At 38.1% G+C, this 24,413-nt stretch overlaps 4 protein-coding genes across 5 annotated transcripts; 1 reads left to right on the top strand and 3 right to left on the bottom strand.

Moving 5' to 3' along the window:
* Positions 1-928: 928 nt before the first annotated feature.
* LOC120088075 (geranylgeranyl diphosphate reductase, chloroplastic-like) lies at positions 929-14,098 on the bottom strand. Of its 2 annotated transcripts, none has more exons than XM_039045118.1 (2): positions 12,597-14,098; positions 929-1,027 (listed from the first exon to the last, which is right to left on the bottom strand). In XM_039045118.1, the coding sequence occupies exons 1-2, from the start codon at positions 13,944-13,946 to the stop codon at positions 941-943; spliced, it is 1,437 nt and encodes a 478-aa protein (XP_038901046.1). In that variant the 5' UTR covers positions 13,947-14,098; the 3' UTR covers positions 929-940. The 2 variants fall into 2 exon arrangements, with proteins under 2 accessions (XP_038901046.1, XP_038901047.1); XM_039045119.1 differs by lacking the exon at positions 929-1,027 and adding an exon at positions 7,082-7,226.
* LOC120088077 (NADH--cytochrome b5 reductase 1-like) lies at positions 7,880-12,177 on the top strand. Its single transcript, XM_039045121.1, has 9 exons — positions 7,880-8,200; positions 8,405-8,546; positions 8,672-8,762; positions 8,896-8,973; positions 11,111-11,191; positions 11,295-11,384; positions 11,482-11,547; positions 11,633-11,719; positions 11,810-12,177. Exons 1-9 carry the CDS (start codon positions 8,080-8,082, stop codon positions 11,900-11,902), a joined length of 849 nt encoding a protein of 282 aa, XP_038901049.1. The 5' UTR covers positions 7,880-8,079; the 3' UTR covers positions 11,903-12,177.
* Positions 14,099-14,142: 44 nt separating the features above from the next.
* Positions 14,143-15,336, bottom strand: LOC120088076 (GDSL esterase/lipase At1g71250-like). The gene is made up of 2 exons (XM_039045120.1): positions 14,483-15,336; positions 14,143-14,397 (listed from the first exon to the last, which is right to left on the bottom strand). Exons 1-2 carry the CDS (start codon positions 15,330-15,332, stop codon positions 14,168-14,170), a joined length of 1,080 nt encoding a protein of 359 aa, XP_038901048.1. The 5' UTR covers positions 15,333-15,336; the 3' UTR covers positions 14,143-14,167.
* Positions 15,337-17,583: 2,247 nt separating this feature from the next.
* On the bottom strand, positions 17,584-19,977 carry LOC120088074 (F-box/WD-40 repeat-containing protein At5g21040). The gene is made up of 2 exons (XM_039045117.1): positions 19,785-19,977; positions 17,584-19,538 (listed from the first exon to the last, which is right to left on the bottom strand). The coding sequence occupies exon 2, from the start codon at positions 19,515-19,517 to the stop codon at positions 17,859-17,861; it is 1,659 nt and encodes a 552-aa protein (XP_038901045.1). The 5' UTR covers positions 19,518-19,538; positions 19,785-19,977; the 3' UTR covers positions 17,584-17,858.
* Positions 19,978-24,413: the final 4,436 nt, after the last annotated feature.

The raw sequence follows: 24,413 nt of genomic DNA, 5'->3' as shown, positions 1-24,413 counted from the left end.
CCTAAAAAGATATTATTTCAATTTAAATTGGGTAGTATCTACCAATAATATCATTCATTAATGTTCAGAATCGAATGTTTCGAGGGTCATGGTTTAAAATTTCCATTCAAGATTTCCAAAGGCTCGATCGAGGAAAAGTTCGGTTTTCCCTAATTTCGATGATATTTCGAGATTTCGGAAAATTTCAAGAAAACTTCGAGAAATTTCGAAATCTCGAGTATATTTCTTCCTCCATTTTGATAAAATTCTGAGATTTCGATAAATTTTGACATTTTGAATTTTTTTTTTTTTTTTATAATTAACTATGTTAGTGTGGTTCAAATTTTTTCAATTTTATGGTTTTGATTATACACAATTTTATAGTTTCACACACCAATAATATTTTCGATAAAGGATTGAGTCTTTTATATGCTACACATTTTTTTAAAATTTCTAACTTTTGTTCATTTTTAGTTTTATTTTCGATCTAAAACTTTCATTTACAAAGAAGTTGAATTTGAAAAAAACCACAAAAAAAAAACCTATATTTATTTTAAACCTCACTCAAACTTTTTATTTAAATTTTCATATCATTTAACCTCAAAATTGAATTTATGTAATTTCTTCTTTTATTACCATTCAAAACTTTCACAATTTTCATATCATTTCACCTTAAAAATATTCCTAAACTTTATATTATTTTGTAATTATTTTTCCATTTATTTTTTAAATTTCTATTCTCGGATCAACATTTACACAAACATTATCATAGACATCTAAATGTTGTTTTACTTTATAGAAATTGGGATTAAAATAGTCGATTATAATCTAACTAAATCAGAACGAAAGTATCATCAACTGATTTTTATAATTTTTCTTAAAATTTCTATATATTTCATGAATATTTCCATAAAATTGAGATTAAAAGTTAAATGTTTTTTCTATTAATGCTCGAATCATTCTACATATAAAAACTATAAAATTGAGAACAAATAGGGATGAGGGACATATAAAAGTACCAAACCAGCCTCGTAGAACTCCATGAAATCTGCATAAAAGGACGAAAAAATGGCGAAAAGTAAGGGTACTTTTGTAATAGCGAATATATAGAGATATATATATATTTGAATACGGAATACAAGGTGGATGGAACATATAAATAGCCAAAATAGCGTTAGGGTTGCGCATTACGGAATCATCTTCCGCCCCCAATTGCCATTTACATCACTACTCTCTTTCTTCTCCTTCTTCCCCTCACTTCTCTCCAGGCAGAAGCTTCGGTTCCTGCACTCGATGTTGCATTGTTCTCACTGCCTCATTCATCGCGAACCCGATCGCTTCGATGACTTCATGTCAGAATCCGCTCCGATTATCTTCGCTTTTCTGTTCATTGCTTCTCGTTTTTCGTCTGATTTCTTCTTCGGATTGCTAATCTGACATCCTTTTTCTTTTATTTCTAAATCGCGTCATTGACGTAAAGAGCCTGTAGCGATTCGGATACTAATTGCTTGTTCGTATTTGATTTATGCTTATTATCGATCCGTTGTTTCTAATAGTTTTGGCATCGATTTGCAGATGTTGTTCGGGCTGCGGCAAGGTGCTTGGCCAGTTCTTTGGAGGAAAATACATTGATCATGGCAAACCTATACTCGGAACCGCCACCAAATTGAAGAAGAGGAAGAAGGAGAAGAAGCAGCAACTCGAGAAGATTGGAATGGATACCGCGGATCAACTCGCCACATAATTTCTTCTTCCACGGAAGTTTTGACTAATACTGGACTTTAAAGTTAAAACTCAACCATTATTTTAATTATTACCTTTTTCTTTTTTATCAAATCATTTTGAAAGAAACCGTTTTCTGAGATATTAATCATCTCTGGCGTTTTTGGATTCCAGTTTGCTGCACATTTTGCTCACAATCAATAACGACTTTCTCCTAGAAATTGGAATTTTTTCTTCATAAGAATGCATATTTGCTATCACTGATTAAGAACTGATCAGTATAAGAATCCCTCCCACGGAAGCAAAAGCAGAGACTGGAATTTTTTTTTTCCTTTTAAATGATACTAATTTCAAAACAAACATGTACTCATTCATAGGAGCGGATCGATAACATTTAATTGCAAAATGCGAATTTTAATTTTGGTTTGTTTTTTATTCATTAAAAAAATTCAAAAAGGAAAATTTTCATTAAGTTCAAATTAAAAGGTCTTGACATGCGACATCGATGTAATATGGGATTGTGAGGTGTATTTTCAATTATGAAATATCGTTTCTTTTCTATTGGACACATAATTTGTAAGAACGTGATTTTTTTTTTTAATTAATTGATGAAAGATTATGATTATATTATACACAGAATTTAATCTTATGCCCACCCAAATTTAAAAGCTCTGAAACTGGGAACGGTAGACACAAATCAAGGATTAAAGTTATAATTCAACTTGAAACGTTATTTGAAACGTTATTTTTTTCATTCTAATTCAAAAAAGAAAGGTTAATTAACTTTTTAGGTTTATATATTTAATTTCCACTTTCAGGGGCACTTGTAATTTTTTTAAAATTCATGCGGTAAAGTTGAGAGTGAAATTTCAATATTGTGTCAAATAGGTCATTAGTTTATTTTTCAAACATGGCTTCATTAAAGAGAGAGAACCAATAAACTAAGTATTCGTTAAGACAACCAACTTAGAATTTCAGCTCCTTGATCTATCTAGACAAAAAAATGCTAATTAATAAAGGAAATAACACCCACTCGACTTGCAAGATCCAATGCAACTTCGACCACAAATCAGATTCAACAATCTAAGGTTGAGATGACTTTCCACTTGCAAAAAGCCTACAAAGAGGATGGGATCGCCCTTCCTCACTCGCTTGACACTCGAATCTCACCTAAGCAAGTAATTGGTTTTATTTTAAAATTCAGGTAAGAGTAAATTGAAAGTTTATTCGACATTTAAATGCCTAAATGGTGGCCACACAGAGGAATGATGATGATGTTCACAATCACTGAGCTAAGGGCTAAGCTCTTGAAATCGCCGCAGAATTTGCACAGCCATGGAGTTGGCCGTCCATTCCCCTCTTTCCTTCTCCAATTATTCATCTCCACCTTCCAATTCCTGAATCTCATGCCTACATAGAAGTAGACCCTCCATTTTTCCGCCATTGTTACTGTCCCGTCTCAGCCTCAGCTTCTAGTTCTAGCCAAAGGGACGATCTCTTCTTCAACCTCTACAAGCTTCGCGCTGGCTTCTGGTACCCATTGGTTAGCCAAACCGCTTTCTTAACCTTTATTCCGTTGTATCATTTTATTATTAATTTCTTACTTGAAGATTTGTAATTGATTTCCTAACAGGCGATGGGGAGTGGAAGCATATAGGTTCGAAAGTAGAAATTGTGTCAGTCAGTAATTCCCTGTTCGAATAATCCCTTGCGAGTCTCTATTTAGTGGAGCACCTCTGGTCTGAACTCTTTTTGGGGTTAATGCAGAATCAGGTCACTGTTGGTCGCCTTCTTGATAAAGCCGACATTGTAATTCTGGTTGCTACAAGTCATTTTACTTTATAATTTTCACCTAATCTAAATCTAGGGTTCTGGTTCTGGTTGTGGCACTAACTTCATTGAGTTTTCTGAAATGGAAGCAATTTCTGCTCTACATGCTCGCATCAAAAACCAAGAACATAGGCGCTTGGTCATAGATCTAGACAGCACCAATGGGACTTTCATCAATGACAAGAGACTTAACCTTGGGGTTTTTGCTGTTGTATCATCTGGCACGTGCATTACTTTTGGTACTTTGGTCCCTATTGGTTTGGGCTCGGACTTGAATCTAAACCCAACTCAACCTCAAAGTCCCATATTGGCTAGATGAGGGATGATCATAAGGACAATTATCTCCAATGATATGAACTTGATATTGTCCATTTTGAACATAGGCCCCCATGGCTTTGCTTTTAGTTTCACTTAAAAGATCCCAATCTCATACTATTGGAGATAGTTGTTCTTATTTATATACTCATTATCATCCATGTATCTAGCCAATGTGAGACTTTGTGGTTGAGTTTGGTTTAGATTGAAGTTTGAGCAAAAAACTCAAGTAGAGCATTCCCTTATACTGAGTATAATATTGTCCACCTTGGGTACTAACTTTCATGGCTTTGCTTTTGGTTTCACTCAAAAAGATCTCAAGCTCATACCATTGGGAGGTTCGTTGTCTCCAACAACCTGTTAAATTCTTAAAACTCGAATGATCACTATCTTTATAAGATTATGTACCATCTTAGAAAATAAAATAACTTGGCTTGTGTGGTATATTCTTGATGGCTTGAACTCATGAATTGGTTGTGGGGGCTGAACGCTGAGTGAGTTATTGTATCTACCTGCAATAATATATGGAGCTTCTGCATTTTGTTTTACACTTTTCACAGTAAAGACATACATTTCTTTTTTACTCGTCTGCATTGATTCATTATGATGTCTCTTTTGTTGACAGGGGAATCCATCTGGCCATGTTTCAAGTCTCAAAGCTGAAAACTGTTGTGAAGGAAATCAAACACGAGGATTTCCATGAGCAACGGAAGGATCGTTCCAAATTTCATTCGAGTTGAACATAAACAATTACAGTACAGGAACGGAAACTAATAGGTCATGCATAATACGAAATTACAGCATGCTAACAAGAGTATCAAGGGATATAATATGCATACCTTTGAAGAAATATTATTCAAGAATCCCTTGATCAATCTACAAGGGTCCACAGCAACACGCATGCAACGAACAGACTGCTACCAACAGCACGAACACAACGAATAGCCCCCACGAAACCAGTCGAGTCTTACTCGATCCACGAAGTGAGTGAGGACGCCACTACAATGGTTACCTTGGTATTCTCGGTGTGAGAATCCAGGAGTTGTGGGCTCTGTATGATCTTGGTTTGAGGAAGAGACTGGAGGACAATAATCGTGTAGGCGATCGAGCAAGTGGGAGATAACACAGTCTATCGTATAAACGGTATGCCCGATCATGTAGTAAATGGCAACCTATCATATAGATTTAGCCACGCGATCATTTAGCTACGATCAGCTGAAAGACTATCCTATAGTCAAAGCTCCATGATCGTTTAGTCTCTACACAACTATCGCTTAGTGAAACACTTTCACATGATAGCTTAATCCGTGAGTTCTTTCCGAATGAAGTAACCCTCCAAAATCATTTTCCTTTTTATCTCACAGTTACCATAAAACCACCAATAACCTCTCATTCAATCGGTTATTAGAGAAAAAGAAATTAATTATCATATAATTAATATTATAAATAAATATGATAACCAACTTACCATATTATATTTATAACCTATAGTTTTAATATTTCATCTCATGAAACATACAAACCATAGTTCTTTTTCTATTTTATGGTACTTAATGTAAATCATATTTACATTAATCCTCCACTTGATGTATCTCATACATCACACTAATTATATCATATATAATTGAATTTCCTCATATTAATTTGAACACTTCAAACTAACTCCAAGAACTGATTCTCAACTTGAATCCATTGAGCTACCAAGTGGACCTTATGGACATGTAGCTTGAAGCTACAACGGTATTTGAATAACTGACTAAACTCTTTAATCACGGGATCCACCATTCGTTAACTGTCGGACACTCCACTAAAGACTGAGAACTGCATTCTCCTCACTACAAATATATTTTTGTGTCCATATCAACCAATCAACAGTGTGATAACCCTTCACATATCGCTCATAAGTACAGTTGGACCAATTTATCGTTTTGCCCTTGTAGTTACATCTAACTCCTTAAGTACCACTGATTCCTCTAATGAACAATAAGTCATAGTCCTACCATGACTGGGTCCTCTCTTCCAAAGAGAGGATGTTGCCACTATGTTCAAGACCCAAAATCAGCCCTTAAGAGAGAAATCTATCTACTTACCCCTGCTTCGAGGAATGAGTGAATTCCGTCTTGTGTAACTGAGTTTCCAGCTCTCCAATCAGAAAAATTCTCAAAAAGGTGGGCTTGTTGAGTTGGCAATCTGATCACTCTCACCCATACTAATCAAATGACCGCTCTCATAGGCAAGAGTTTCCAAAACACTTAAGATTAAGGTCATGTCACCTATGGTCGTTATAGTGAGATGTAAGTCTCAAGTATCAACGACGTTATATAAAGAGACTGAATCATCTCGTGGTCCGGTCTTATACAAACTCTTTGTATAGGACACCCCCACTCGCATGTCTCCACATGAATGGTCAAGGACCATCTGTAGTAGTTCACAACACTTGTAAACCTCTACAAAGCGGGTTGTATCTGTAGTGTCACAAGGATAAGGTATCACTCCTTAATTCGTATACTACAAACCTTTTTACTTAAGACATGGTCCACTTGTATATCTCATATACATGCTTAAATTTACATACAATAACCACGGATCTTTGTTATTGGATGTGAGTAAATGCAAATAAAATAACTCTTATTTTATTAATAATAATGTGTACAAAGTTTACAAACTACGAGACTCCGAAAGAATTAGGACACCAATCCCAACATGTTGAAGCTGCTAGCAAAATCTAAGAGGAATCTGAGGAGCCAATCAGTGATTCTGAAACAAGTTGAGAGAAATGGCAAATTTTATGTGCAAACATCAACACATTCTATATTTTAAAACCTTTGGTTTTGAAGAATTTTATAATGGCTTAGACCCATAATTCCGATCAGGATTCGGAATCTAAATTCGACACTTGATGACCCATGTTCTCATGATCTATCTCATTTGGATGTGATTTTGGTTCATTCATGTCTTCCTCCTAAATTCGGATCGTGAGTCATCAAATCAGCACCTCTAATTGAATTCCTATGCTAAAAGAAGGGCAGTCCTCCTTCATTTGGGTTACCCAATGTCCTGTTATTGAATTCATTTGCCCTCTTCATTATTATATTCAACCTCTTTACTTCTTCCTTTGCCCATATTCACATTCAAAATCACTACTATTAAAGAAAAAATCGGGCTAAATATAGGGATAAATGCAACTTTCATTTATTATTCAAGTTCTAGAACATATTCTCTTTTTGTTTTCTTTAGAAGAATGGCAGGATAAACTCATTTTGACTAGAACATATTCCTTTGATGTAACATAATTGGATAACTCTTGAAGAGCATGTTAATTTGGCCCAAGGGAGTGGAGGTTGCTCAATGAATTCTTAAACTCCTTATGTGTTCGATACCTAAAAAACATCAATTTCATGATTTATAATTCCTCTTTATCAATAACAAATACATATATACATTGCTTTTTCTTGTAGATGATTTACTTATATAACATTTAATAAATAAATCGACCCTATTAATATGTTTAATGAAAAAAGACAAAGAGAAGGTCTATTATGATAAATAATCATGGCGAATTTTATTGAAAAAACTTAACCATCCACTTGAAAATAAAAATTACACATTATCTAAAACTATACACAAAGCTTTGTACTAAGTAAAAATGCATTACTTACTATTTTAGGGAAAAACATTATTTACCTTTTAATTATCGAACCATAAAGCAAGAAGTCAAAGTGAGCATCTCAAGTGTCATAAGAAAGATCTATGGTTTAAATCTACCTAATTTTATTATACTAAAAAAAATTTATCAAAGCATGAATTAATAGACCAAAGTAAGCAAACTAAATAGTAATTAACATGTAATCTTACTTCAAATTGAATATACTAAAATAAATAAATTATTTTTCTAAAAATAAAAACTGATATTTTAGTATTGGTGGATTATTTTTGTGAGAGTAAGACAAAAAAGTATATGGAACAATTTCTTATAAACAAAATCTAAATGTTAATCTATTCAGCGAAGAAGATTCGAAGTCAGTTCAGAGATGCAAGTGGTAGTGGGTTGTAATAAAAGCGTGTCTTGATTTGATTTATGTGGAAAGTAAAAAGTTGAAGGGGAAAAGAAAAAAAAATCCATTTATTCATTCATTCCGTTCTTTTCTTTTTCCGGCTGCATCCGCATCTCCCAAGAACCGCAACCATTGATGCCCTGTGGCGGTGATCCCAATCCTCTCTCTTCCTCTGGAAATGCCGACCAGTTTTGTCCCTTCTCACAGACCGGAGCTTCTCACCGCCGCCGTCGCTGTGGTTGCTATCGGCGTTGCCACTGCCTACTATTTCTACATCACCAAGAAATCCAAACCCAAAGGTTCTTATTCCTTTTCTTTCCTAGTTCATTCTACTCGGGGGTTTTGATGTTATGCTTAATTAAATACCGGACTCCGAGAATTGGGATTTGGGACCCTATTTCACTTTTTTGTAAATTGCGATTTCTTGATACCCGTATCATCATTGCCCTGCAATTCAAGATGTTTTCGATGTCTTTGTTTGCTTCTTGTTTCCTGTTTGATAGCTTGCTTGGACCCTGATAACTTCAAGGAATTTAAACTAGCTAAACGCACACAGCTTAGCCATAATGTAGCGAAGTTCAGATTCTCTCTTCCGACGCCAACCTCAATCTTGGGCCTGCCGATTGGGCAGCATATCAGCTGCAGGTTTTATTCACTTTAATACTTGTTTGATCCAAGAAGAAACTCTCTCCACTTTGTGGAGTGGAGTGAAGATTCATCAATGGAATGTTATGAATCTTCAAACGATTTGTTGATATATTGTTGTACAGAGGAAAAGATAGCGAAGGTGAAGATGTTGTCAAACCTTACACTCCAACCACTTTGGACACAGATGTTGGATACTTTGATTTGGTCATAAAGGTATAGCCTTAAACTCATTACCAATATGCAATAGCTTGCAGTTTTTCTTAGTAATTAACCATCTGCTCTCTTCTATCTATCTATCCACTCATAACCATTTGGTATTTTGGCTTCTAACTACGATTGTATATAGATGTATCCACAAGGAAGGATGTCCCACCACTTTCGTGAGATGCGTGAAGGTGATTACTTGGCTGTGAAAGGTCCAAAGGTATTGCTAACTTGTCCTTCTACTGCGACTACATAAGTAGAATTTGAGATTTTCATTCTTTACTCTGTTAATTTGAACATTGAATGGCTAACTTGAACAGTGAATATTAGGCTTGAATAAGTAATATAGTTAGTACCTTTCATTAGTTAGAGCTTTTCTTAATTCTTTTTGAAAGGTCTATGATTAGTCATGAGTATTCGTATGGCTGGACTGGGTGAGAATATGTTTGTGGGTGCTAGTTTCTATGGTGGTGTTGGATGCTTTTTAGATGCGATTAAGCATTTTATTATTACTTTCTTCTGTCATAACAGCTTGATTCACAATTTTTTTTGGCTCGATTCTATTCCTTTATTCGTGGAGTTTTAGGTGATTTATTGGTTGGTATATGAGTAATGTTTATTATTTATTTATTTCGTTTGAGGAGGTATTGATTTAACCACTTATCAAGTTTTAGAGTTTGAGTTGGACGGAATTAAAAATTGAAGGTGGAGATAAAAAATGGCTTCCCTTTGAGAGAATAACAATTCAATATTGGGTTATTATTAGAACTTCGAGGAGTGATGCGTTTTAAAATATTGAGGTAGGGGATCCCCTTCTCCCAACCTCTCACCTTTAAATTCCTCTTTTTCAAACATGTCTGTGGGGTAGGCAAGTTTAACAAATTCTCAAACGGATGAACTTATTTGCATTCAACCATATTTCTCTATTTACTATACAGTTTACATTCAACTATTCATTTGGAGTCATGACAAGGGACTTATGCACTGAGTCCTGATGAAAGAGTGGAACGAAATTCCTTTTAAATTGTAGAGAAGAAGGCATTTAATTAGCCTATAGTCGAGCCCCACAAAAATGGTTCTTCAAATTGCGCCACTAAAAGACATAGGACGGGAGTCGAGACCCATCAAAAGGCATCACAAAGTCCAAGACTGATGCAAGTGTCCATGTCAGGATGCCCACATGCCCAGGCACAGGCATACGAGGGTGTGGCAAGGCATGCCCATGCCAAGATAGGTGCCAAGGAGAGTCACCCGTCGAGCGCCCATGTGCACCATTATGCACGTGCGCACACACCCAGGAGAGGTGAGGCCCCATGCAAGGCCTAGGAAGCCAACGGCCGTGTAGCCAAACGCGTGCCCTTGTCCGAAACGCGCAACACGCGCCCGCATACCTGCATGCATGGCCATTAGGTAGACACACTCGTGTGTGAGCGACAGGTGCGCGCACACACTAAGGCATGCGACAGTCCCTGCGCATGCGCCAATGACTCAGACCCTTCGGGAAGATGCTTGAAGACCTGCGACTGTCTTAGACGGCTTTGGAAGATTCTAGAAAGCTCGAGACAAGGCCACACTACTCGCCCAAGGCCTAGACAGTCCCAATCGGTCCTAGATAGCACTAGACAATGCTAGTGCCCACAGGAAGTGTCTAGACATGTCTGGAAGAATCCAGACAACCCCACACTATTCTGGAAGGACCTAGACAACCCCATAGTATGCTGGAATGGGCTAGACAGCCCCACACAGTCTCGAAAGCCTCTAGAAAGGCCTAAACAGTGTTGGAATGTACCGGATTACTCTAGATGGCTCGTGGACATGCTAAAACGTCCCAACACCATTTCAAGTGTACATGTTCTAGATTTCTCCGTAATGGTCTAGAAAATTGTCTAGGGGGGAGTCTAGAAAGGCATGAATGTACTTGGAAGTGTATGGAAAGGCCTAGAATGGCCTAGGGATGTGTCAAGACATCTTGAGAAGTGTCTAGAAGTGCCATGACCGACCTACTTAGGTGATTTAGAGGGCTTAGGTCGGTGGGGCTCCTCTATAAATAGCCCAAGAGGGTTGATTTGTACACAATTAAGTCAAACAAGCTAATAAAGCCTCTCAACATTCTCTCAAACTCACTCACTTGCCCAACACTCTTAAAACCTCTATTCGTTACCTAAATGTCTTCAATAGACACAAGCTCTTCTCAAAGGCTTACTTGGTGCTTCTTTGATATAGCAAGACAGCCCAAGTGCCACATGTTTGGTTAGCTCAAAATCTAACCACGTGACATTATGCACACTTGTAGCACTGGGGTCATATTTATTATTTTTACGGAGTTGTTCTTTGTCTGTGTGTGTGAATGGTTATAGGGACGATTCAAGTATGAACCTAATGAAGTTGAGGCCTTTGGAATGCTTGCTGGAGGTACAGGCATAACACCTATGTTCCAGGTATGGGCATAGGTTGAGTTGAACATAAATTTTGAGTAAGAATTCATGGCTTAAATAAATAAACAGATATCTTCCTTCAATATTTCTTTACGCTTTTTTTCAGGTTGCAAGAGCAATACTAGAAAATCCCGTGGATCGCACCAATGTGCATCTTATATATGCAAATGTTACTTACGAAGACATTCTTCTAAAGGTACTCTTTCTAGTCTCTTAATTTTGGATTGGAAATTGGAACTACCTCACATTGAAGAACCCCTCATATACCCTCTATTCTACTTGTGTGTTTGCAGGAAGAATTGGATAGTTTTGCGACTAGGTTTCCAACCCGCTTTACTATCTACTATGTGCTCAATCAGGTAAACAACTTGGGGGTTTTACAAATACATTATGTAGTTTCTTCATGTTGTTTTGTAATCTCTCTCTGCTCTTTGCATTGTACAGCCTCCTGAAGGATGGGATGGTGGCGTTGGCTTTGTAACTGAGCAAATGATACGACTACACTGCCCTGCTCCATCACCTAATGTTCGAGTGGGTACTTTCAACGCTTCCTTCGTTTTCCTTTCATCCTGTAAGAGAGTTTTGTGCTAAAAGAAGGCAATATTCTTCATTTTGCGACAGATTTTGAGGTGTGGACCACCCCCCATGAACAAAGCTATGGCTGCTTACCTCCAATCTATTGGCTACACTTCCCAAATGCAGTTCCAGTTCTAATCCAACTCCAACCCCATGATTATTCAGATTCGTTTTCGGGAAAATTGCACAAACCACCCCTGAGTTATGGGGTTGGTTACAATCACACCAATGAACTTTCAATTTGAGCAATTATCTCCTCCTAATTTCTCAATGGTTGCAATTAGCCTCTTTTGTTAAATTAATATTTATTTATAGATAACTCACATATAAGGAGGGCAAACTTGTGATTTATTATCATTATTATTATTTTAAAAAAGGCAACGTCCAGATGAAGATTGGGCATTCCATGTTCATATTCTCTTCTTTCCATTTCTTCTCCCTCTCTTTTTCTGTCCAACCCAGACCCCTTAACTAATGTATGAGGATTTCCAATGTATGAATGCCCAAATCAATTAGAATAATTCTTTAGATTGGGTTTCCATTGAAGGAGGCAACTAGGTTAATTCTTGTTTGGAGAAAGAGGTGGAAGGGAATTTTCAAAGGGAGAAATGTGCTTCAGATTCAGCTTAGCCCATTTTACTTTACTTGCCCCACCTAATTCAATTGATACCTCCCCTCCCCCATTCCAATGTTACTAAACTAAATGTACATCCATCCATTAATGAAAAGGAGTCAATGTTTGGAGTTGAAGTTGATGTGATGATTTCACACAAAAGTTAAGCTAAGCCAAGGCAGAGTACAAGTAAAAACAAAGCTAGAGGAAAGCAGCAACCTTGTGAGTCTCTGTTCTCCCAACAATCCCACACTTGATGAGACTTCCGATGGTGTTCCACATCAACTTTGCATCTTCCAATCTGTTTCCCTCAGCCAATTTCTTATACAGATAGCTTTCAAACGTCATTCTCTGCACATACTCATTCCCACACATCTCCACCAATGCTTCCCTTCCGGCGTTGTCCCCATAGAACACTCTTTGCAACACATCCAAGAACTTGAAGGTCCCTGCGTACTTGGCGTCCCACTCTCTCAGATACTCTCTCTTCAGATCCCGCTCTCCGATCATCCTCTCTCCTCCTTCCGATGCTCTCACCACCGCCTCCCCGCACATTCTCCCTGATTTTGCCGCAAAATATATGCCCTCACCGGAGCACTTCGTCACGTACCCCGCGGCATCCCCCACCAGCGCCACCCGCCCTATCACTCGCCTCGCTCGCGGGTGCTCCGGTATCGGATGTGCCTCTACTTTCATTATCTTCCCCCCGCTTATCTTCCTCTTTGCTCTTTCCCTTATTCCTCTTTGGTACTGCTTTATGTCTTGCTTCGAGCACACCGTCCCCGTCCCCACCGCCACATGATCGCATTTCGGAAATACCCACGCGTAGAAGTCTGGCGATACGTCGTTCCCTACGTACATTTCCGCCAGATCCTCGTAGTACTCCATTTTCTCCGCTGGCAATTTGATTCTCTCTTGGAAAGCGATCGCGCACGTGTAATCTCCGGCGTCTATCGACTTCGCTACTCGGCTGTTGGCGCCGTCCGCCCCAATCACCACATCCACGGCCAAGGATCGTCGGGAGTTTTCAGCCGTGTAATGCACGACGTACGGTGCGTTGGAGGAGGTAGGAACCTCGAGATTCAGCACGAGTCCATGGACGAGATTAGCACCGCTGGACTGGGCACGGGAGCGGAGGAAAGAATCGAGCACTTCGCGGCGTAACATGGGTATGAACTCATGAGCCTTCAAGGTTTTTCCGAAGTCGACAGCGAGATTCGAAGGGGAAATTATTTTCATACGAGTAACATGGCGATCGATGAGATGAGCAGGGATGTCGAACTCACTAAGCATACAGAGAGGGAGAGCGCCGCCGCACGGCTTGGCAGACGATGGGCTGCGCTCAAATAGGTAGGTCTCGACCCCACCAGCTGCCAAAGCTTCGGCAGCAGAAGATCCCGCAGGGCCACCGCCGATAACGGCCGTTCGGAGCTTGCGGCCAAGGAGAGGGGCATTGTCAGATTTAGAGGAGGCGATGACAAGGGAACGGCGGCGGGAGGATGGAGTGTATGTGGTAGAAGCTGATAAAGAAAGCAAAGACGAAACATGGAGGTAACAGGCAGCAGCCATCGAAGGGAGTAAGATCTGGAAAATGAAGGCGGAAGAATTTAGGTTTGTGTCACGCTACTTGATTTGTTTTACTTTTATTTAACTAAGAGTATGTTGATTGAGTGGATTGCCACTACCTGTTGGCAGTACAGAAACGACACTGGACTTTTGTTTATTCTATTTACAACTTTGAACGAATACAACTATTCACGTGATTCTCCTCGAATTTGGAGTATTTTAATTCATGTAAGCAGCAAGTCTTGAATGTTGGATGGATGGCAAAGGGTAGACAATGGCTGATTCCGCCATGCTGAATCCGCAAGCAACGAATTGACAGCCGCCGTGGGATTGTACAAATCCCACCACACATATCTTCTAACTTCCCTGCAAGCTATCTCCATTGCCACGCATCCTACTACGCTTGCATTGTTCCAACCAACCCCGCAGCAAGCACTCCTTGACTCCTTAAATCCTACACAATACACATTCATCTTCACTCCATCATTTCAAAACTACAACATTTTACTTTAACAAGCTTTACTTTTACTTTTACATACCGTATTTGGTTGGGTTTCCGATGATCTCCATCATCCCTTTGTAAGCGTCGCAGAATACCATCTGAGCATCTCCAAACTCTGCATTCAGCTTCACCATCTCCTCTCCCATCACTTTGTTGTATTTCCCAACCAACTCGTTCATCTCTTTCACACATCCCTTCTCATCGAATGTTGCTGCAGGTGAATCCCGCCATTGAGACAGTACTCGAGGAGTGCATCCCAATGGCAGTATTCCCATGCATACGATCTTCCTCGCTCCTGCTTCTTGGAGGTTTCTTATGGCGATCACCATCTGTGATACAAGCAGCCGAGCAAATTCCTCGCCGCCATACATTCCCTCCGTTGAGTTTAGAAGGTAGAGATTGATGAAATCAACCTCACCGAATGAGAGATAGAAGAGGGATGATTGGATGAAATGGCGAGTGGCGTGTTGCCCAAGTCGCAGGCGCAAGAGTTGAATGGCGTCGAGTACTTGACGTAGTTGTTGGTTGAGAGACTGATAGCTTTGGCCGCTGCTCATGATGGTTGCCTGTGGGGAACCGAAGTTGAGGCCGTTTAGGATGGCTTCAACGGGTCCATTCTGATTGTATAAAGGTTGAGCGTGCGGTATGCCGATCTTGTCAGCTGCAAGAATAGTATTATTATAAATGACTTTACACAAGAAAGTAAAGAACCAATCAAGAAAGGGAAGGTTAAAGAAGACGAAATGAACCAAGAAGAAAAGGAAGAAGAGAAGTGGAGTTGGAGTCACAAGGAAGGAGAGAGAAATTGCGGTGGAGAAGAGGGTAAAAGAGAGTGTTGAAGCCGCAATCCACAGAAGAATCTCCCAATAAGAACATGGCGGTGACATTGGATCCTTCAGCTGCTGCAGCTACAATCAAGAGGATGAGATGAACGCTGAAGAAGAAAGGCTTCAAACCCAAACCCATATCCTTCAAAAACTTGATGCGATGACTAATTTCTTGAAGAATCTTAGAGTTCTGGTTTAGGCTTTGATGTTTCTCGATCATTCTTGCACTACAAGTACAAGTAGAACAAGGGTTGGTGTCTAACGGTTTGTAGAAATTAATTTGCTTACTAATATCAATATATTACAAATTTTAAAACAAATGTTTTAATCAACATCGCATTTGTATTTTATGTTGTTCCGGTGGTGATTCAAGTATGTGTTTGGTAGGGATTTTGGAGACTTAACTTTTGTTTGCGATATGCATGACCATCAAAATATTTTATATGGTTGAGTCTCATTATTAATTAATTTATTGACATATTTAAAATTTAAAATTTATGATTTTTAATATAGGAAAAATTACATTACTTCAAACTCCACATTTAAGCCCCTAAAGTTTGGGATAATCTCGTTTTTATTCCTACCATTAATCCTTTTAATCCTTTGCTAATTTTATATACCATAGAGTTGATTATAATTTGTAGAAATTCAAGTTATTGTCCTCTTAAAATTGAAATAACTAAGGTTAAATGATGAGAAATGTAGTCATTACAGTAGATAAGTGTATGAAATTGCATGTATACAATCAATACATACAAAAGCATTCCTCTAGATAAAATTGCACCACTAACACCTTGAGATGCAGTAATTAAAAGAAAATTTACCATGTGTTGCAAAGAAGCCGACGCATAGGCATGCATTGAACATTATCCAATGCAAAGTATATACATTACGCTTGTGCACTAACTGTCAAATCGCAAGTTGCAAGTATGGTAGATGTAACGAACGGCGCCTGAATCGATCAGAGCAAAGACGGCTGAAGTAGAGTATGAAATTTAATGCTGTCAAATCACAAGTTGCCAAGCCAAGTGCTTATAAAAAAGAGAAGCTTATGACCAGCACAAGGGTTAGACACCTTCATATTACATACATACTTAGAGACCCTGTACAGAGTAGTTCCTCGGCCATCTGCAAGAGAGATGCACTATTGATCAAGGAGGTTCTGCCAAAGATAGCTCGAGAGAGAACTTCCAGCACATCCCCATCTCAGTCACCAACAACAAGCACCAAAACATGCCAAAGGGAGTAAGATATTGAGCCCTGTTTTCCATCTCTTCCACTTTCTTTTTCCATTGTTAAACTTGATTGAATGGTAATTCTGTAAAGAAAACTTCATTATCTACTAATTCAATCATGATTTCATCCATCTCCACATCTCTATACATGATTTCATCAACCATGAGTAACTAAATCTATTGTGGGTTGGGATGAGTTAAAGGCTAAATTGTTAAATGTATGTATATGAAGTTTAGCTTACTTAATGTGTGCTTAATTCTTGTTGCTTGAGTCCATCTGATCAATCGATTTAAGTAGAAATAATTAATTGTGTGAGAAAGTGACTGTGTAAATCATTAAGTAAGGATAACGAGTAGCTTTAAAGATAAAGTTAACCATGCTATTCACTTGTTAAGATCACTAGTAAACATGCATCTTAGAGATACGACATATGTGACGACAACATCGAGAATCGTTGAAAATAGACTAAATAAGAAAAGAACTTGAACACATCGCACATGTACAAAGATTAGGATATATTTATCCCAACCCTATTTTAATTCACATATTTCACAAAGGCTTGCTAGTTGTAGTTGAAAAGCCAACGTATATCACTCTAACGCATACTTCATCCCATCAATGCAACCATCTACTCCAACCTCATATTTCAATCCCATCAACCCTGTTTTATGACTCGTTTAACCTTCTCGTATTAGTTACTACTAAATCTAGGTTGGATTTAAAATTGGGTACTTCTCAATAAAACCTGTACTCAACTAGAGATTGGTGGACAAATCATTGAATTTTATGCTACTTGTATCATTTCACATCATAATCGAAGCATAAGAAAATAAGTCAGAAACGAAGTAAAAGTTATCCTTAACAGCTGATTAAACAATTCTTTAAATTGATGATTGTTACAAATCTCTCCACTTTCTTTAATTAAAAATTACATATTTTGAATTAGCTATTTTCAACTCAAATGGCCCCTTTACCGTATCCTTATCATGGATTTCTGTTGATTTTATAAGGGAAAAAAGGGTAATTAAGAACATAATAACAAATAACGGAGATAGAGAGCTAAAAAACACATGAATAGCATAGTCCACGCTTGAAATCAGAATATTTGAAGGAAGATTCTTTAAGCTTTCGTTTTTTTGAGGTTTTCTATAACGTTCTATCACATACAAATAAAGCAACATGGGCCAGTCGGGAAGCTTATGGGAAGGGAACAGAATCAGGCAATTAGCCATTAGCCGGTACTTGAAATTGAGAAACAGAATTAACAACTAAAATTCGCTGCTACCAGCTTTACTTACTCATCACTGCAAATTTAAATCGAGGAAACAGATAATCAGACTATTCCATCACCTAAGCTTTGAGCTTGCCACTCACCCCACGTTTGTTGTGCCAAACACTAACACGGTCGCCGTTCATCGGTGTTTTTTTAGCTGCGAATGAGCACTGATCACTCCTTGCACCACTACTTTTGGTGTTCATTTCTATTTGAAGCCTACGCCGTCTCATTCTATTCTCTAACCTAATTCCTCTCAGAGCACGAGCCCTTCGTTCAGTTTCCAGAGCTTGTGTGAAGTTCCAGATCCTCACAACACCTTCCTCTCCTCCACAAACAATACGATCTGCACCGATGTCCACACCAAACAAATTGCTCCCAAATCCATGCAACATTCTCTGGGGAGGCTCCACACTGATACTTGCGACGTGCTGTCCCCCTGAATCTCTCTTCCACAGAGTTCGTTTCTTGGTCCTAAGCAGTGCTCGTACGTCAATCAGTGAGAGTTTCCCATCACTTGAAGCCGAAACCAACCATGGAAACTCAAATGCTAGAGAATAAACTGGTCCTGAATGAGGAATCCAAGATCCAACAAGTTGAGCACTGGTATCGACATGACGATTTGTGATATCAAACATGCGAATTGCACCATCTTCCCCTCCAGTAAATAGAAAATCCCCGGTACGACTTCGTGCAAGGGCATAAGCATAGCCAACATGAGCATCATGAATGACAGTAGCCAATTCTCCACTATTAGTATCCCAGACATATACATCTGAGCCTGATGTACTGGCAACAGTAGTATCGTGAGGGACTAGTCCCCAAACCCAGTCACCATGCCTCAAGATACTTAAGCATTGATGTGAAAATCGATCCCAAACTCGAACGGTCATGTCCCATGAACCACTATAAATCCTTGTTAGATCCAGAGCAAGTGAAGTTATGGGTCCTTCATGTTCCCAAAGCCGGAACTCAGTATTGTGATTTAGAGGGCCTTTCACATCAAACAAGTATGAAAGCCCCTCTATTGCCTTCCAACAATGGATGAAGCCATCGGTGCCTCCAGCAACCAATAGCTTTGTATCAGCTGCAAGAGCTCGAATGGTGCAACCAAGCGATCGCGATGAGGCAATAGACAATCCTTCTTCCAAGTCCCAGATTCTCACAATTGAATCATATCCAGAAGTAAATATCAATTTTGCAGAAGCCAGGACAAACACTGTACGAACTGCTTCTGTATGACCATGCAAAACCTCCATAGTGTATCGTCCCATAAAAGTTTTACTTCTAAACTCTCTCTCCACAAAAAGATCTCTCCATGACTTCTCATCGGAAAGTCCAGTAGCAGCGACGGGTGCTGATAAAGCTGGAACTGGAAGTCCCCATCTCTCGCTGTAGAATTCCTTCCATACATGATGTTCAGATGCTATGCTATGAAGAATAGTTGAGACACAAGATACAATGCCCAGCTCCTTTGGATCAAGGCAATTCAAAATCACAGATATAATTGCAGGAGGAAGGTCGGTAATTGACCGACAACCAACAGGAGCATTTATAGAGACCAAGTGTTTGGAATTGAGGGAGGTAATATTCTCCGATTTGTCAGATTCAATTCCCTCTGATTTGCCTTTGAGGTTAACAAAACTTGATCCCGCAGTTGGTTTCTCACAAGAATTTTTTCCAATAACGCTTGAATCCTTACAAAACCCGGCAGATTTCTGGCATTCAAATGCCATAAAATAAATCTGACCCTAAGCCTAGAAAAAAAGAATACGAACCAAAATCGAGAGAAATTTCGAACCCAAAATCTAGAAGCAAAAGAACCCCAATAATAGAAAGGAAAAAAAAAAAAACCTAAGAAAACGAAGAGAATAGGAAAGGGGATGAAACCAACAAGGATCAAACTGAATAAAAGACACTGGAGAGCCCTAATCCTAAATTCCAAATCCAACAAAGAAAATGGGAAAATGAGGGTTATGCGAAATCGAAGAACAAATGTTTACCTGGAAGAATGAAGATGGAGCAGACGATCCTTGTTGGAGGAAGAAAAGATGAGAAGCGAGATAAGTTGAAGATGAAGGGATTTGCAGAGGAAACTGAAGAGGAGGAGGACGAGAGAGGAAGGTAAAAACAAAGAACAAAGGAGGAAAGAAACGAATTTCCACCGCTTAAGGGCGCTCAGATTTTTTGATGGGAGAAGGAGCGGAATTGGAGGCCCATATCAGACCGCCATGTACGAACCGGTGAGGACCCGGTTCGAAAACATGATACACATACATCTCGGAAACCTATCTTTTTTCTGGATAATTTTAAACTTAGATTCCCGATTTTTTTTATTATTATAATTTTATTGTAGTTATGTCTGAAAAAATTAAAAGGATATTGTCATTTTAGAAACTATTTAGGAAAATATTGTTGTTTTCAAACTATTTGTAAAAATATTGTTTTTTTTAAATAAGTCGAGTGTTGAAAATTCGACCTAGGTCAAATTTTGAACCCTCAATCTTCCTTTCACTTGCACGTCGAACTTTGAACCCTCGACCTTGCCCTTCCTGATATTATTATTGAGTCTGTTTAATTATCATTCTGGAGACCTTTCTCTATCAAAAAATCGTATTTCTAAATTTTTATAAGGTCCTCCTAGAATTCCTTCCAAAGTTTTTTGAATAATTTTTACGGATTTTGTCATCTCAGCAAGTCTGACTAAATAACGAGCTAATGAATCTCCTTCTTTTTGCCACTGAACTTCTCAATCAAATTCGAGAGCGAGATTATGAGAGAGAGCAAGAGCGTGGGTGTGGGCGTGAGCGTGGGCAAGGGTAAGGGCGTGAGCGTGGGCGAGGGCGTGAGCGTGAGCGAGAGCGAGATAGCGAGATCTTGATAGAGAGCGAGAATACCGTACAAATTTTCTCTTTTTGTTCCTTTTTAATTATTACACATTCCACCTTCTTCTTTCTAATCCTTTCTTTCCTTTTTTTTTAATTTTCCATTTTATAAAAACATTTTCTAAAAACATTTTATTATTTTATTTAAACTTTAAAAAGAATAAATTTAAAAAAAATAATAACTCATGAAAATAAAAAAATGTAAATTAAATATCTCATTTATATAAAAATAATTACAAAAATCAATGTGTCCCACAAGGTGGACGTCATCGATTTCGAACTGATTGTCGTTGTCAACTTCGAACTTGAGGTTGCTCGGGTTCTTCTTGATGTTGCTCTGGTACCTATTAACTCACAGGGCTTCATAATATAAATATTCATTATGCTCTCCACGACCCCGACCATGTCCATGCATGTATGAAGTCGAAGGACCAGCCTCTGAGTCATAATGTCATGAACCAAAATGCTTGCATCATCATCATCGGACTAACATAATTAGTTTGACTCTGCGTCTGCGTCATAGGGGGCAACTCTTCCACATTATGTGCAACCTCATCAAACTCATCCTCTTCCCGAACAGGTCCTCTACGTCTAGGAGCTGGTGGAGGAACAATAGGTATAATCGTACATATAATGAATTTTTCTCCATATAGCTTTGGTTTGTCACTACATATAGCAAGAACTTGGTTCGGATCATTCGCAACCTCACGGAGTCTACTGCTGTTCGATGTGCTCTGTGAATTATAAAACAATTAGACAATATTTAAAATAAATTTAAATTAAAAAAATTAGATAATATTTCATTCATTTACCAGATGTGACCCACAGCTGCTCCCGGACGAGTGACGTAGCGCCTTGTGATATTATTATACCAATGAATATATTCTGGAGTGACATCTATGTCAAACTGTTCAAGAGAAACTCCCACTGCAATAAACCTTGCACGATAGTGCCATCGCACTACCAAATGTGCAATTTTTTCGGACCAATCTCTAGTCCTTAGGTTAATATCATGCGGGGTTTAGTATTACAAGGCGATGGGACATCTTGCTGAAAACCGAATTGTCTCATCACCCTGTCAGGAAGATGCCACTCACCAATGTGAAAACATATGAGAGCACTCATCGCCCGCCATATGTTTTGACCATTCGTATAAAAATTAGGCAAAGTATGCACAATAATTTTGTACAGCTCCCAAATAACCTGAAACATAAAATATTATATTAGAGAATATTAAAGACAAATACAATAAAAATGTGAATAAAATAATCAATTAGGTTGAAAAAGATCTAACGAGTCATCGTACATCACTCTGGTGCCCGGCTCACCGTCAACAGGTAACCCCAACAACACTTCTATATCTTGTAGAGTGATAGTGCACTCTCCAAACATATGGAATGTATGCGTCTTGGGCCTCCATCTCTCGACCAAGGCTGTGATCAGATGCCAGTCCAACTGAATAAATCCTACCTCTCGACGTCTGCAAGATATTTCTCCAGTAGTACGATCTCGCCATACAACATATGATCGATGAATGGACTAGTTGTACAAAACATCGGGATCAACAGGTCCTGGGTTTATCTTGACGCTCCAATGCATCCCTTATTTTTGCTCTTCTTTCGAGAAAAGAAGAGCAGAAATATTCATGATCATTTAATAAGGGATCCCAATGCTCCAATGATCGATGAATGGACTGGTCGTACAAAACATTGGGATCACGCATTTGAAGAATGTTATTTGAGCAAGAGCATTTACAGGCAATATTCGAGCTCCTTTGAGGACTCCATTTATGCACTCTAATAGATTTGTCGTCATCCACCCATATCTGAATCCTCCATCATGTGATTGAGTCTATTGCTCTAAACTAATGTCGTCAAAAAAACATAGACAGCTTCGATTTATTCCTTTGATATCTTCAATTGCTTTGTTGAACTTTTGAATTTGAAACTGACACCCGACACAATAAACATAATTTTTCAATGAATTAAATTTATACTTTTTATTGAAGTTGCTGACGATATGTCGTAAGCAGAAACGATGGTGACATTTCGGTCTCGTCCAACCATTTGCTGGGTTGTTCATTGCTGTAATTATACCAGCATGTCGATCTGAAATTAAACACACCTCTTTGTCACATTATCACAACGAGATGGATTGGACAGAACCAGCCACTCGACAACGATGTGGATTTTGTAACAAGACATAATCGAAGGAAATGTCCTTCGTTACTAAGATAGGCTCCAGATAATTAGGATTGAATAATAAATAATTTTTTATTATATATTCATTTTATTGTATATTCAATTTTTTTATAATAATCTACTGTATATTCAATTTTTTTTTTTTTTTGTAATCAATAAAGTTTTAACATTATAATAATCTAATATATTCAATTTATAGTATAATAATTCTATATATTCAAATTTATTGTCTAATGATTATTCAATTATAGTATAATCATCTAATATATTCAATTTGTTGTCTAATGATTATTCAATTATAGTATATATAATCTAATATATTCATTTTGGTTGTCTAATGATTATTCAATTATAGTTTAATAATCTAATATATTCAATTTGTTGTCTAATGATTATTCAATTATAGTTTAAATGATCTAATATATTCAATTTATTGTCTAATGATTATTCAATTATAGTATGATTATTAGCTTTTTTTTCCTCTCTTTTTATATATATTTCTATGGAAAGTTCAAATAAAATGAAGACTCTCGCTCTCTCCAAAAGATCTCGCTCTCTTAGTCTCGCTCTCTCCTAAGATCTTGCTCTTTTACTTTCGCTCTCTCTTAAGATCTCGCTCTCTCGGTATCGCTCCTCTCCTAAGATCTCGCTCTCTCAATGTGCTCTCTCACTCTCCATAAGATCTCGCTCTCTCAAATATCTCGCTCTCTCTGTATTGTTGTTATTTTTCATTAATGATTACTAGCTTGTTCATTTTTCTAGAACAATCACAAATACTTTTTTTATTAATGGATTACTACCCAGAAACTCAATGTGTATTCTTAGCATTCAATGTGTATTCCTGAATAATCTCATTTTTCAAATTATTCAACCATCTATTTTTCCAAAGTTCAATGTTAGTCAGATTAGTCATCTCGCTCTCTCTCTCTCCAACATTCTCGCTTTGAATCTCGCTCTCTCAACATTCTCGTTCAACAACTCGATCTCTCCTACTATCTCGGCTTTGAATCTTGGCTCTTCCTTAATCTGCATTCAGCCCATTTTATCTCCTTAATCACTTTGAAGTTTTGACATTGTGTAACCTTCGACAACCTATATATCAGAAATTTTTTCGTAAGAACAAAGCTAATTGCGAAATGTACTTTCCATTCCAAGGCAAACTTGTATCCATACACTTCATATTCCGCCTGCGACGTCTTCTCGCTTCCAGAAAATAGATCCCCCACCCACCCTCACGTCAATCCCACAAGCCTCCAATCTAATTCGAATGATAAACAAAATGCATAGGTTGTTTAAAAGCAACTCGAGTACACAGAATACATATAGTATAACCCAACTCATTACTTTTATTCCCTATGAGGAAAAGAAAAGTAATATAAACCGCAATCGTCGAGGGTGGATGCTGTGTCGGAAACTTCAACTTCAGACTCAACCCTAAGCGGAGATTCGCGAGATTTCCCATTTCGCAGGGTTTGAAAGTTTCGGCCTAATGATTACATGGTTTTCCAAAGTTTTTTCTTTTGTTCGTCGAGTCTCAAACATTTCG

Source organism: Benincasa hispida, chromosome 10, assembly GCF_009727055.1.
Source record: "Benincasa hispida cultivar B227 chromosome 10, ASM972705v1, whole genome shotgun sequence".
Taxonomy (NCBI): domain Eukaryota; kingdom Viridiplantae; phylum Streptophyta; class Magnoliopsida; order Cucurbitales; family Cucurbitaceae; genus Benincasa; species Benincasa hispida.
The sequence above is the reverse complement of the archived record's forward strand: the minus strand, read 5'-3'. Positions and strand labels throughout refer to the sequence as shown.